General features: G+C 36.7%; 4 protein-coding genes across 7 annotated transcripts; 3 read left to right on the top strand and 1 right to left on the bottom strand.

Moving 5' to 3' along the window:
- The first annotated feature begins 934 nt into the window (after nt 1-934).
- On the top strand, nt 935-3,579 carry LOC130509374 (inositol phosphorylceramide glucuronosyltransferase 1). The gene is made up of 9 exons (XM_057005252.1): nt 935-1,316; nt 1,388-1,508; nt 1,580-1,929; nt 2,039-2,146; nt 2,237-2,371; nt 2,452-2,568; nt 2,661-2,916; nt 3,012-3,135; nt 3,224-3,579. The coding sequence occupies exons 1-9, from the start codon at nt 1,077-1,079 to the stop codon at nt 3,366-3,368; spliced, it is 1,596 nt and encodes a 531-aa protein (XP_056861232.1). The 5' UTR covers nt 935-1,076; the 3' UTR covers nt 3,369-3,579.
- Nucleotides 3,559-4,875, bottom strand: LOC130509375 (G-type lectin S-receptor-like serine/threonine-protein kinase CES101). The gene has a single exon (XM_057005253.1). The coding sequence runs from the start codon at nt 4,838-4,840 to the stop codon at nt 3,623-3,625; it is 1,218 nt and encodes a 405-aa protein (XP_056861233.1). The 5' UTR covers nt 4,841-4,875; the 3' UTR covers nt 3,559-3,622.
- A 2,928-nt stretch (nt 4,876-7,803) lies between these two features.
- On the top strand, nt 7,804-9,024 carry LOC108846899 (dehydration-responsive element-binding protein 2G-like). Its single transcript, XM_018620083.2, has one exon. The coding sequence runs from the start codon at nt 7,873-7,875 to the stop codon at nt 8,755-8,757; it is 885 nt and encodes a 294-aa protein (XP_018475585.1). The 5' UTR covers nt 7,804-7,872; the 3' UTR covers nt 8,758-9,024.
- Nucleotides 9,025-9,985: 961 nt separating this feature from the next.
- LOC108844367 (uncharacterized) lies at nt 9,986-13,650 on the top strand. 4 transcript variants are annotated; one of them, XM_057005248.1, is made up of 12 exons: nt 9,986-10,256; nt 10,495-10,605; nt 10,742-10,828; nt 11,149-11,202; nt 11,352-11,494; nt 11,675-11,825; nt 11,903-12,040; nt 12,455-12,526; nt 12,654-12,727; nt 12,809-12,950; nt 13,167-13,251; nt 13,368-13,650. In XM_057005248.1, exons 1-12 carry the CDS (start codon nt 10,077-10,079, stop codon nt 13,463-13,465), a joined length of 1,335 nt encoding a protein of 444 aa, XP_056861228.1. In that variant the 5' UTR covers nt 9,986-10,076; the 3' UTR covers nt 13,466-13,650. The 4 variants fall into 4 exon arrangements, 2 of the variants coding, with proteins under 2 accessions (XP_056861228.1, XP_056861229.1); XM_057005249.1 differs by having other exon boundaries at nt 9,988-10,256; nt 13,170-13,251; XR_008943426.1 differs by lacking the exon at nt 13,368-13,650 and having other exon boundaries at nt 9,987-10,256; nt 12,820-12,950.
- Nucleotides 13,651-13,725: the final 75 nt, after the last annotated feature.

The following is a 13,725-nucleotide window of genomic DNA, read 5'->3' as shown; positions in this document are numbered from 1 at the left end:
TCAAACTAAATCTAATTCTCTTTACTCTGTTGACAAAAACAATCTCTTTTTGTCTTAAATTGTTGAACGAGGTTCTCTTTTTGGGTCTGTCTGTTTCTAAATAAATTTTGAAGTTAATGTCATTTATATCTAAATAAATTTGAATTTAATGCCATTTATATACGTTTCTAGTTTTCTACCAATGTAGAAAAAAACGCCTGATGTTTTTGTTTTCCCTCCAAACTATGTTTACGCAAGTAATTATGAAATTAGTGTCATTTATATTTATTTACCAATGATAGTAATCAATTCCATTTTAATTGTACCAATGTACAAAAACGGTTCTATAAATTTTGACCATTTCTATTTTCACTCAAATTCAATCTCCTACTCCAGTCCAATCCCAATAAGGTTAGGCTTTAATATTTGTAACTAAATCAGGATGGTTGTTCGGATATACTCCCTCTGTTTTTTAAAGATCTATATTCTAGGAAAAAAATTTGTTTTAAAAAGATATATTTTTTACTTTTTCAATGTATTATTTAATGAAAATCTGCTAACTTCAAGAAAATTAATTGTGTTTATTGAATTTTTATTGGTTAAAGATTATGGAAAATTGTTATTCACAAAAATCAATGCATTTTTAATGTGATTTCTTAATATATGTGAAAAGTCTAGAATATGTAATTTTAAAAAAATAAAGGGAGTATAAAATAGTAACCCAGATTTAAAAGGGTGATGGATGGAAAGGGGACCAATCATAAATCGGCCCAAGTGATCAAAGTTGTCATGTTTTTTTTCAATAATAAGCCTCCATAGAGGATGAATCTGTGCTGTTGATTCCCGTTCAGATTCTAGAAACCTTTTTTCTTTTTTGGATATCAAGAAGAACTTATGGTAGACTTCGTCGTAGGGGATAAAAACTTTACCGGTTTCTAAAACGACGGCGGTGAAAGGAGACACAGACAGAATAGCAAAGAAGGAACAGACATATAACAACGAAGAAGAAGTTTCAAAATTCTGTCTTTTCAAACGTGAACTTTCCTTAAATTACGATCTTGGTTCATCCAAAGTTAGATCCGACTCGAGTGATCGTTATGGTGAGAGAACAAAAGGCGAGTCTCTGTCTTCTCCTGTTCTCAATCTTGCTCCTTTCCAACGGTTCGTTTGGATCTGAATCGAGCAAGGAGGAAGCTTACGTGACACTCTTATACGGCGATGAGTTCTTATTAGGAGTTAGGGTATTAGGCAAATCGATTCGAGACACTGGATCAGACAAAGACATGGTCGCTTTGGTCTCTGATGGCGTCTCAGATTACTCTAAGAAGCTTCTAAAGGTTTTGAGCTTAAAAATCCTCTCTTTTTTCATTACAAAGATGTTTACTTTGTTGGTTTTTTGATACTACAGGCTGATGGATGGAAAGTAGAGAAGATCAGTTTACTAGCGAACCCGAACCAAGTTCATCCGACAAGGTTCTGGGGTGTTTACACAAAGCTCAAGATCTTCAACATGACAGATTACAAGAAAGGTAAAGTCTTTTTGTCTTTCTTTATTTGGATTCTTGTTTGAGAACTTTAAATCTTTGAACTTTTTGTGTAGTTGTGTATCTTGATGCGGATACTATTGTGGTAAAGAACATCGATGATCTGTTCAAGTGCTCCAAGTTTTGCGCGAACTTGAAGCACTCCGAGAGGTTGAACTCTGGTGTCATGGTTGTTGAACCATCCCAAGCTCTTTTCGATGACATGATGCGTAAAGTGAAGACTCTGTCTTCGTATACCGGAGGAGACCAAGGGTTCTTGAATTCTTACTATCCAGATTTCCCAAATGCTCGTGTTTTCGATCCTAGTTTAACCCCTGAAGCGTTGAAAGCTAGACCAGTTCCTGATATGGAGAGGCTTTCGACGTTGTATAATGCGGATGTTGGTCTTTATATGCTTGCTAATAAGGTATCTTTTGTCTCTTTCTCGGTTATCTAATTATATAATGGCTTAATTGATGTGTGTGTTTTTGGAGTATGTCTGGTTAATTTCGGATTGTTTTTTTTTTTTTTTGCAGTGGATGGTTGATGACAGTAAACTTCATGTTATTCACTACACTCTAGGCCCTCTCAAGCCTTGGGATTGGTGGACAGCGTGGCTTGTGAAGCCTGTTGATGCCTGGCATGTATGTCTTTTTTCTTTTCCTTTATGTTTTGAGGTCTCTTTGTACTAAACTAATTTGCATTAAGTCTGATGTTACCGTAAATGTTTTCAGAGCATTAGGGTAACTCTTGAGGAAACTCTTCCTGGAACTGGAGGTGGCAAAAACCAAAAAGATGAACTCGTTGTCAAGCTCCTCTTCATGTTGCCTCTTTGTGCGCTTTTGTTCTGCATTTACCGATCTATTCAGGTTTAAGACTGTTTGTTGTTGTTGCCTTCACCTCTGTACATTTGGATTACAAATTCATTTTCCCCTTTTTTCTCTTTCAGGGTCGTGAGGGTTCATTGTGCAATCAGATTAGATATATTTACTACAAAATTAGATCTAATGGAACACTTGGTTATAGCGGCGTTTCTACATTTTCGACCTTGAATTCTAGCTATCAAGTGAGTTTCATCATCGAATCGTTGTCTTAAAATATTTTTATAGAAAAGTTTGTTTCTCATTTGAACATATTGTATTGCTTTCTGTGTATTAGCTCCAGTCCAAGGTTCCTCAACACTTAGGCGCGGTATCAGTTGTAGTTTGTTTCACCGCCCTTCTGATATCCGTTGGAGTTTCCTTTCTGATCGTGCCGAGGCAGATCATGCCATGGACTGGCTTGATCTTGGTATACGAATGGACTTTCACAATCTTCTTTCTTTTGTTTGGTTGCTTCTTGCTTCTGGTGCATCAACATGGAAAGAAAATAGCAATTCAAACAGAATCATCGTCCTTGGATGATTCTGGAAAAGGTATGGCAATGAGAAGAAAATGATAAGCCTAGACATTCGTACCATTCTCTACAATGTTGATTGATTTCCACCGCTTTTGTTATTGGTCTCAACAGGTCATCAGCGAGGAGGTGTGCCTTGTGACGTTACTACATTGTATTATGGATTAGGGATGGTGTTTCTGGCTATTGCTGCAGTTTCTTTGCCTTATATATTAGGGATCACCGCTTTATTCCTGAGGTAAAAATGTTCATAATAAACTTGCTGGGAGTGGTTCTTGCAACTGTTCACACACTTGTTTGATCCCTTTGTTTACATATTTGAGCAGGTTGGGTCTAATGGTGGGTGTAGCCATAGTTTTGGCTGCCTTCATGACTTATGCTTCAGAGCACCTCGCCATCAGATGGTTCTTGAAAGGTTTAGAAGACCGTCGTGAAACATCGAGATCAAAGTCCATATGTTTCCTCTGCTGACACCACACAAAAAAAAAAAAGCAGGCACCATTGTAACTTTCAGACACAACAGAGTATATGATTTGAGTTTTTGTAGTTGTCTTAAGATTGTTATATAGTTTTGTAGCTTTGTTCTTTCTTTATCATTATGTCCCACTGTCTCCTCTCTTTGCTCACATTTGTACAGATCACTAATACCATAGTTTCTTGATAAGTTAAAGCCATTTATTGATATTACTGTGGTTACATAATTGATCTTAACAACCAACCACACATCACTTTGCAGAATCTAGAACATACACTATTAGCTCCAGATTAACATTGAAGGTATCATAAGGGACAAACGTTGACCCTTTACCCCAATATTGGCATCGTCCTCCAGAAGATCTCTCAAAAGCTACGCAAGAACAGTTTCTCCAGCAGCTTCCGTGACAGTCACTTATGCCAGAGCTCAAACCAACACCATAATAAGCATTGTCCATCATGAATCCCCTTCGCGGTTCGAAATACTCTGACCCTTTCCTACACGCCGTTGGCTTCTCTGCGATGCAGATAGCTGAGCTGTTCTTCGAATCCGTCCTGCAAGGTCCACTGCTTTCAGAAGACCCCCGGATGCTTGTCTTGCTCTCGAGACTGTTGGTGACAGTAATTTGGCCTAGAGTATCCAAGAGCCAGCTGGAAAAGACCGAACCGTTAGTTTTCTTGACTGAGTAACTGAAGTACTTCATGTGCTTGTCTGAATGGAAGGTGAATTCATAATCAATGTAGCTACTGGATAGCTCTAAGTTTAGCTGAGAGCTTCCGTTGTTTGACAATTTTCCGCTTGACCAGTAGATTTCACCGTGGCGCCAGACGAGTAGCTGGTTAGCTCCTGATGGGTCTAGTCCTAGTCTGAATGCTCCTGGGGTTGGGACTTTGTTACTTGTCCAGGAAGTAATCGAAACTTCTTTCTTGGTTTTTAGGTTAAACCCAATCTTCATCCCGGGTAGTAGTATGCTTCCGGGATGGTCAAAGCTCTGCCATAGAACCCGACCCGGGCCTCCTCCTCGTCCTGTCTCTCGGATCACAAAGTTTCCAGAATCGAGTAACGTGGCGGAGACGTTACCGGCTAAGGAAAGATGTGGTCTCACCACCGTGATTGGAGAAGCATTTGCGCTTGTGATCTTGAGAACACCATTGGTATCAATGGATAGAGAACCGGATGAATCGAACACTGACTCGGTTGGGTTACCTACCCAAACTGGATTACTTAGACCATGTTGAGACCAGATACCAATATACCTAAGACCAGCCGAACCAAGTGAGAAGGTGGATGATTCTGTAGGTGTAAAGAACCCGAGAGTGAAGACTTTTCGGGCAGAGATCAGCTGCTCCCAGTCTCTGAGCTGCTGTCCCGGTTTCAGTGTATCGGTTTTGGGTGGTGAAATGGCGGAAACCGAACCGAGAAAGATCTGTATGAAAACGAGAGGAACAAGAATGAGTGAAGGAGCCATTATTAATTTGTCTCCATTAGCCTCTCGCTTATGAGATATATATAGCAAGGTTTGTCCCTTTTTAGACTCCCATATCTTTCTATGACTTATTATAATTTATAACAGTCTTTGGTATCTTCTTGTAACATAGTAAAGTCCCACATGCACGACGGAGGCTGCCAAAGAAACTTCTTTCAAAGTGTTTTATTAAAGTCTCTTTCGGTGTCAGAAACTCAGACCAAAGCTTGGGTCAAAGTCGAGGTCGTCCGGACAACGGCTAAGTTAGTTAACTGTATTTGGTCTTACTATGGTTTGCAATGATAACCACGTAGAGTTTTCTATCATATTTTATAATATAACTTTAGCTACAATCACACCATAGAGCAAATAGGCTAGCAAATGGAGAACCTTTTAAATTAAAAAAGAAAGATTCAAGACCAACTTGTATTTACTTTTGTGGGTTGATATGAAAAGTAGCCATCGAGACATAATTACTTAATGTGGAAAGGGGAAACTCGACGTGGGGCTTTCTCTTTATGCTAGTGGCTGATGAGTGATGATGGGCATGGCACTTAATCACTGAATCTAAGCATCGACGATTTGATGACTAATCTTCCAAGTCTTCGGATTAATTTCCAACGTGTATTAAATCTCCCACACATACATAGATTAATTTTCAATTATCACTACATATACTTGAAAATATTTACAGATTCGACCCTTTTTCAGCTATTCAACGCGAAACTATGTACATCTTTTTCAAAAGCACTAATTAAAGATTTTCCAGTCAAAATGAAATACACGTAAATTACACTTTCAATCAAACATGTACTAATTTTTTTAAAATGAATGTAAGATTAATTTAATCAAAAACTTGCATAATTTATGCATAGTATCACTTCATTAGTTAAGGCAACAATTTTGTAGATATTCTGATTATTTAGACTCCTTATTAAAACTGTATTTCGAGACATGTTTTCACAACTATTAGTTCCAGAACAAACTGATTGGTTTATGTATATGTGCATATTCTCAAAGTGATGGCTCTAGACATTTTGTTACATTTTAATGTATCTTAAATTTCTGTGCACCACTAAAAGTCTAGTATTTATTTAGATCGGATGTAGTAAATATAGACGTCGTAGATGCAAAAATATAAACTCACCATAAAATTTGATATATGAGGGATGCGGAGTTCGAAAACCTTTACGATACGATAAGCTTTTTTATTGTAAAAAGATATTTTTATCAAAGAAAATAAAACTGAATTTTTGAGACTGTTATGAATATGGATCTAAGAATTATAAGATTGTTTATTAAAATAATAATAAAATTTCTAAATGGTTTTTTTGCTTTTTTGTTTTTAAGGTTAATTCGTGTTTGTTCACGATACATTTATTTTGTTTTTAATGGAATTAGTTAGCTTTGGTTTAGATCGGTAGAACTAAATCTGATTCCAAGTTAGATTGATTTTGGTTTGAGTTAGACCTAGTGTATTCACGTAAGTTTTATAAGCTCTGTTTCTTTTATATGTCAATCAATATCTTGTTCTGATAGAATATTTTGAGGGAAATATATATTTTGGAAACATAAGCAATCAATGTGGTCCCAAACCCTATATATATTTCTGGGTTTTAAGGTACTTGTTTCCATACGAGTTTATCAGTTCCAAGAAGTAGGGGAGCAGAAGAAAACAAGTGTCGCATCTTCAACTATGTAGGAGTGACACCCATCCCCACACTTACCACGTCTTAGGCTCTAACTATCTTACACTTGTTCTTTTACCCCGTTAACTTCACATTTCTTCCTCATGCATTTTAAGAATAGCCGATGGCTAGCTGATTTGTGCTAAATTTACAAGGACCTTTTATTTAATATGAAAATTATGAATAGAGGATTTAAATAAGTATGGTATAAATATAGGTACTTCGAGCTGAAGCACCTAACGAATGGTTAAGCCATGTGTTCTAAGTCGCTTGCCAGACCATCCTTCATCTCGACACGTGCGGCAAAGTATGACATATTCCATTTTCGCAGGTACGTAGACTTTATAGTATATTATTTTGTCCCTGCTTTTTGTTATTTTATCTAAATTGTTATACCTATCCAGAAACAAAACCGGTGAAACTTATCACCTAAGAAAACCAGAAAACGAAAATCATACAATCGTACGCAGTACGGGAATACAAAAGAAAGAAGGATCGATATGAATGTCGAATAAGTTAATAAATGTTAAAGACGTAATAAATGTTAAAAGTTTATAGAGCCAAATAAACCTGTATTAGTCAGTATAAACTCTAGTTATTAATGTAGGATAGATATGAATGTCACATAAGTTAAAGAAGTAATAAATGTTAAAAGTTCATAGACCCAAATAAACCTGCATGTATTAGTCAGCATAAACTCTAGTTATTAATAGTCTGCTTATATGTTCAGGACTTCTAGATTGACTTGTAATCAAAAAGTAAAAATTAACCAAAAGGTATATCAAATAAAACATAATACAGTATAGTTAATTATAATACTATAACAATGTATATTCTTATTACTCTATACTCACTGTAAATAACTGTTAATTTATACATTGAAACTTAACAATTAACATGAATAAGAATCATGAGAAATGTTGGAAGCGAGAACGTCAGGTAAATTATACTATATATAATATATATAGTTTGTTGGCCTATAGTGAATTATACATTTATACTACTACATTATATATAAGATCGGAATTTAAGTGTGTATTGAAAAAGTCTAAAATTCATCTGTTGAAAAGGTTTTAAAAACACGTTTTAATCATATAAGGCTTGTCTCATCATTAAAACAGTGGTCGGGGTCGCTTTCGTGTAACACAGAGCCATTTGAAAATTTGAATAAACAAAACGAGATTCCTCAGTATACATATAAACACGTAGACATTCATACAAATGCCACGTAAGAATACGTATACTGTCTATGAGTATATATAAACGTACGCTTCAGGTTTCACTTACAGTATTTATACTCATTACAAATTTAATTAGTTTACATACCACTCTAAAAAAAAACAGACCATGGAAGAAGAGCAACCTCTGTCCAAGAAACGGAACATGGGAAGATCTAGAAAAGGTTGTATGAAAGGTAAAGGCGGTCCGGAGAACGCCGCATGCACTTTCCGTGGAGTTAGGCAACGGACTTGGGGTAAATGGGTCGCTGAGATCCGTGAGCCTAACCGTGGCACCCGCCTCTGGCTCGGCACTTTCAATACCTCAGTCGAAGCTGCCATGGCCTACGATGAAGCCGCTAAGAAACTTTACGGACACGAGGCCAAACTCAACTTGTTGCACCAACAAAAACAAGAAGTAAATAGGAACATGTCTTTTTCTAGCCAAGGGTCGTCTTCTTGGTCTTTCAAACTCGATACGGTTCGTGGGCTGGACCTTGGCCTCGGCCCGTCAAATGGTTCACGCGGTTCGTGGTCGGGGAGTTTTAGCATTCCACAAGAAGATGATCATCATTATAATGCTAATCCATGCTTATCATCAAGTGCGTCGAATGTTTCTTGGTTGTTACCTAAACGAAGTAGTTCACAAGACCAAGAAATTGTTAATGATGCGAGTGGCTTAACGTTTTCGACGAAGTTGCAACCGAGGAACTTGATGATGACTCCGGATCATGGATCATCAAATGGAGTTTGGTCTAGGTTTCTTGCGGGGCAACAAAATAAAAAAGAATATGACGTGTCATCGTGTGGCTCGTCGAACAATAAGGAGAGTATACTGGTTCCTGGTGGCAGCGGGGGAGAAGGGGTGCATAGGCCGGAGGTGGATGAGGGAGCAGGGTATTTGGAGATGGACAATCTTTTGGAGATTGATGATTTGGGTTTGTTGATTGGCAAAGATGGAGATTTTAAGAACTGGTGTTGTGATGAGTTTCAACATCCATGGAATTGGTTCTGAGAGAGGTTTTACTTATTTTAAAACTTTATAAAATATATATTTTAGGATTATTAATTTATGATTATTAATTTGTTATATACATCAATCAGCGTGAGTTCTTTCTCTACTTGCATGTACTCCTACGTGTATAAAATGTATTTGAGGATGTTTGAAATTGCATTAAAGGATATGTGAAAAGAACTCTCGTCTCATTGTTTCCTCCTACCAACGGATCCTCAAAAAAGAAACACAGATAGATTGATACTCATCCATGTTTTTGAGCTCACAACTTCAGCTTACAATTAACATGAATCAAAGCTTCTTCACATGATTTATCATCATCATTTACCCCTAGCATGATCACAGCCAGTTTCTTCTTCTACCATTTTTTTTTTTGCATAAATGTAAAATTTTATTCAATCAAAAAACATATTTACATCAAGTGCTTTCTTCACATGATTTATCATCATTTACATCTACATCATCGGATAAAACTTCAGTTGGGGGATCTACCCTAGCATGATCACAGCCATTTTCTTCTCTACCATTTCTTTTTGAATGAATATAAAATTTTATTCAATCAGAAACATATTTACATCAAGTGCTTCTATTTTTTTATTTTTGTAATCATAATAAAAAATAAACAAAGAAATCAATTCCCTTTAAACTTCAAGGCCGTGTAGAATCTTGTGTTCTTGTCCCAAACCATACACAGAGACCTTCTTCTAGATATTGTCTCCCCTTTCCCTGGACTGATAGTAGTTTCAGTCGAATTATTCTTCTTCTTCTATCATTACCAAAGGCACCTTCAGAAAGTTGCTCTGGCTCATTTTCAGTCTCTCAATCCTCTGAATCATTCCTCTAAAAATCCCCTGCCTCATGCAGTCATGCATGGATACATGAATGATAAAATAATTTCTTTAATATTATTTTTCATAAAAGCATTAACATTATTGCTCTGTTACTAGTTTTGACTTGGTATCCATATCATACAAACACATTCAATAATTAATTTTAAAATTACATTAATTATGATTATACAATAAAACCCAAAGTCATAAACTCTAATCTAAACCCTAATTTTAAGCCCATAGTCCTAAGAACCTTAAAAAAATATAAAAATAAAAATAGTTCGATTTTTTTTTATTTTTTTTTGGTAAAAATCTTAAATATGTTTTTTAAGAAAGTTCAAATTTTTTACCAGTTCAAACCTTCCAATCAAAGAAGAAGTACAAGGCCAGTCTCCACTCATATTGAGAGAGAGAGAGACGAAAGGCACTTTCGAAATAAAAATCATATCCACACACACACAGAGATTGAGAATTGGGGAGAGAATCTGAATGTCTCTCGATCAACAACAACGAACGATGACGATTCTGAAGATGGAAGAGACGGCGATTGTTTGGACCCTGCTCCAGTCGGATCTCCGCCCGATCCAAGACGTTCTCACCGAATTCAACTCCAAGTTCCCTCGCCCTCGTTACTTCACCGTCTGCTCCGCTCTTTCCATGCTCTTACAGGCACGTGCTCTCTCCTCGCCCCTAAACGCACGCACACGCACGTCCTCCTCTGTTCTCGATTTTGTTTGTGACAGTTGCGAGGCTCTGGTGGGCGGATTACTTCACTCGAAGAGGGATTTGATTTTGAATCTAGGGTTTTGCTTTGAATATGGAGTGTTCGAATCTTCGATTACATTGTCGCTTTCGATTCTCAGATTGGGACTAATTGAATTGGGATTTTGGTTTTAATATTTCGCAGGATCCGATGATACTCAAGAGTGCTGATCGTCTAATTGCATTTGCTATCATGCACCAGTGTTACGCTTCCCGTAAACCTTCTTTAAACCCGTTTATATCGGAAATGATAAATGTAAGCAGCCTTTTTTTTCCATTTTGCGTCTAATATGTTAGAAATGCAAATTTGTTTGCGTGTTCAGTTGATGTCATGTTTTTGGCCCTTTTTTATATGTATTATAGAATTAACGAATATCTATGCCTTTTTGTAGGCTGCTTGTAATGAGCAAGCGGAGAAGTATGAGAGAGTTTTTATTCTCCACCTCTTTCAGTGGAATAGCTACAACAACGCGAAAGAGGTATGGATGATATATAGCTGTTTCTTTGAGCTCTTTGCCTTCCTTTTTTTTTTCATGTAAACTCAAAATGTGTGCTCTTGTTTTTTGTTAAGCATGTTATGTACTCAATGAATTTGTGTTGCAAACAATGTCCATGTTTTAAAAAAAATTGTTTTATTGAGAATCTCTCTAAACAGTGATTATATAAGCACTTGATTAATTAGAACAATTGATTTCTTAAAGCTGTTATGAAATCACTTTTCTCATACTCTCTCAAAGTTCTGATATGTATATTCTCCGTGACCTGTGAGTTCTGATTAAGTATTCGTGCTCTCTTGCAGATTCTCAAACTGTCAGCTGTTGATTATATCAAATCGTTTGATCCTTCAACTAATGTAAGAGCGGATGAATACTAGTTACATCTTATATACTAGTTACATCTTATCTTCATCGTAACTGTTCCTGTATCATGCCTAACACTACTTTGAGAACATTTGGAGAAACTTTTCTGGTTAGTGATTTTGTATGTTGATGTTTCTGTCAGGATTTTCCCGAGCTAGGAGAGCTGCAACGAGAGTATGGCAGCAAAGCTGATGGACCATCTAGTCACATGTTTGCAGACTATGCCCTCAAAAAGCTATTGCATGATCCTGATGTTCCTCGTGGTTGCGATCCCAACTCTCCAGAGTACGTAACCTATGAGTTCGGGAGTTCCGGCTATTTTTATAACTGCTATATAGATTTTACTCCGATTAGTTGCTCGCAAGCTTTCCACTTTTCTGTCCAGCTTCATTTTCCTTTTTATATCATCACGTGCCAGTTTTCAGTTGATTTTATGGATGATCTTTGAGTCAAATAATGTTTTAGGTTTGATGTACAACCTGGAGGGAATACCAAAATTGGATATGGTGATAGAAACGAGGCCGTATGTGGAATATTGGGAAGTTTGACTATGGGGGGATTGGCTCCTAGGTGGATCCGTCCATGTCCTCCGAGGTTCCCAGTTCATCAGAGCGAGGTAATGTTAAGATTAACTCACTGTTTAACTTGTTTAGAAAATTATCCAGCTGACCTTAATGCTTCAACTTCTTACAGTTGCTTTGGATTGATCCTGATAACAAGAATGAGCTTGTATGGGACGATAAAATGTGTGCTGACACTAGCAGAGGCGCAACAGTTAGAGACTTGCTTGTGAAGGGCTTAAAGGTGACACTTTCACCTACGGAGCAAGAGGTATGTATTACTCTTTATTCTTGATATGTGCGCAGTCATACAAGTAGTGGTTTGCTCTAAGTATGAGAGTATTGCTTATATTGATTTAACGCTGATAAGTGAGTTAAACTTAAACATATCATTTGAAAAGTTACTACACATGCATAATTTTTGAAGGTTGTAAATATAGCCATTGTAGTTTTGAGAGAGAAGTCGTGCTATCACTTTATCCCTTTCTTGTTGAATGAAAGAACTTACATCTCCCAGTAGGATATTAAGAGGGAACTGATTGCAGTAAGAGTCTATGGAAAATAACCATGAGGAGATAAAATAGTGATAATATAATTGATCCCCCTTGCCCATATAGCTATATAGAATTTAAAATCTGGATCTGGGAGTGAAGTAAGCAACAAGTTTTATTCATTTGTTGGCCAGGACATCACAACGGCATTGGCAAATGACCCAAAGCTTGTCTATCACTGTGGAATAACTCCACGGAAGCTGCCGGTATGTGATTCCATTATTTGGCAGTTGTGTTATCTTTCTATCGTATGTGATTCCACTATTTGGCAGTTGTGTTATCTTTTCTATCGTATCTTCACTTCTATCATTTGATCTAGTTTCTTATTCTCAGCAATTAGTAGAGCGCAATCCTCAAATTGCAGTTGAGATTATCACCAAGTTGATCAATTCCCCTGAGATTGTTGAGTAAGTCATCACCTTATCAGTTCCGCTATTTACATTCTTAGAATACAATTGAAAGTAGGAATCTGAGAATGCTCGGTGCAGCTATTTCACAGCTCTTGTAAGTATGGAGATGAGCCTGCACTCGATGGAAGTTGTAAACAGGCTCACAACTGCAGTTGAGCTTCCCAAGGAATTTATACGCATGTTCATCACTAATTGCATATCGTCTTGTGAGAACGCCAAGGTATTAAAAAAAAAAGAGCTTTTATTTTGTTTTTACTTCGGCAGCTTTGAACAAAGTTTATATATGCAGCTATTAGCATTATGGTGTAGTTAAATACTTCTACTCGTGCTCTGACATTATGTGCTTATCTGTATATGTTATTTTAGGATTTTGTAAAGTTCTTGTATTTGGTTGTTTCGATAATGGGTATAGTGACATATTGTTTTCGATGTGTAGCAGCAAGACAAATATATGCAGAATAGGCTTGTACGGCTGGTTTGCGTCTTCTTGCAGAGTTTAATTCGTAACAACATCATCGACGGTATCGATTCTCTCTTTTAACTGTTCTCATTTCTTTTTTTTCTAGACAATGGAAGATTTTAGAAATGTAATCTTCTATGAAATGTTTTTTTTTTTGTTTTTGGTAAATGTTGGCAGTGAAGGATCTATTCATAGAGGTTCAAGCTTTCTGCATAGACTTTTCACGGGTTCGAGAAGCAGCTGGTCTCTTCAGGCTCTTGAAAACATTGGAATGAATGAAATTGACTCTCTTTTTTTTTTTTCTCTTTTCCTTTCTCAACAACTTCGTCTCCCTTTTTCTAGTTCTTTTTTTCCCTTTTGAGTTCTTTTGTATCAAAGACCGCTGGAGTATTTTAGATTTCTTAATTTATATATGTTTGTTGTCAAAACAATTTTGGGTTAAGACTGTAATATCTTTACTGTAGGAGACTAGCATGCACATTCCTTATGGTACCAACGGAGGTGCTACGAGCACTTTTGGCTTAAAACTCGATGA

This window comes from Raphanus sativus, chromosome 3, assembly GCF_000801105.2.
Source record: "Raphanus sativus cultivar WK10039 chromosome 3, ASM80110v3, whole genome shotgun sequence".
Taxonomy (NCBI): Eukaryota; Viridiplantae; Streptophyta; class Magnoliopsida; order Brassicales; family Brassicaceae; genus Raphanus; species Raphanus sativus.
This window is presented reverse-complemented; position numbering and strand designations above follow the sequence as displayed.

Coding starts and splice junctions, on each gene's coding strand:
- LOC130509374 (XM_057005252.1), top strand. CDS start 1,077: ATGGTGAGAGAACAAAAGGCGAGTCTCTGTCTTCTCCTGTTCTCAATC. Junction 1,930..2,038: donor TTTATATGCTTGCTAATAAG/GTATCTTTTGTC, acceptor TTTTTTTTGCAG/TGGATGGTTGATGACAGTAA. Junction 2,372..2,451: donor GCATTTACCGATCTATTCAG/GTTTAAGACTGT, acceptor TTTCTCTTTCAG/GGTCGTGAGGGTTCATTGTG.
- LOC130509375 (XM_057005253.1), bottom strand. CDS start 4,840: ATGGCTCCTTCACTCATTCTTGTTCCTCTCGTTTTCATACAGATCTTT.
- LOC108846899 (XM_018620083.2), top strand. CDS start 7,873: ATGGAAGAAGAGCAACCTCTGTCCAAGAAACGGAACATGGGAAGATCT.
- LOC108844367 (XM_057005248.1), top strand. CDS start 10,077: ATGTCTCTCGATCAACAACAACGAACGATGACGATTCTGAAGATGGAA. Junction 10,606..10,741: donor TTATATCGGAAATGATAAAT/GTAAGCAGCCTT, acceptor GCCTTTTTGTAG/GCTGCTTGTAATGAGCAAGC. Junction 12,951..13,166: donor CGTCTTGTGAGAACGCCAAG/GTATTAAAAAAA, acceptor TTCGATGTGTAG/CAGCAAGACAAATATATGCA.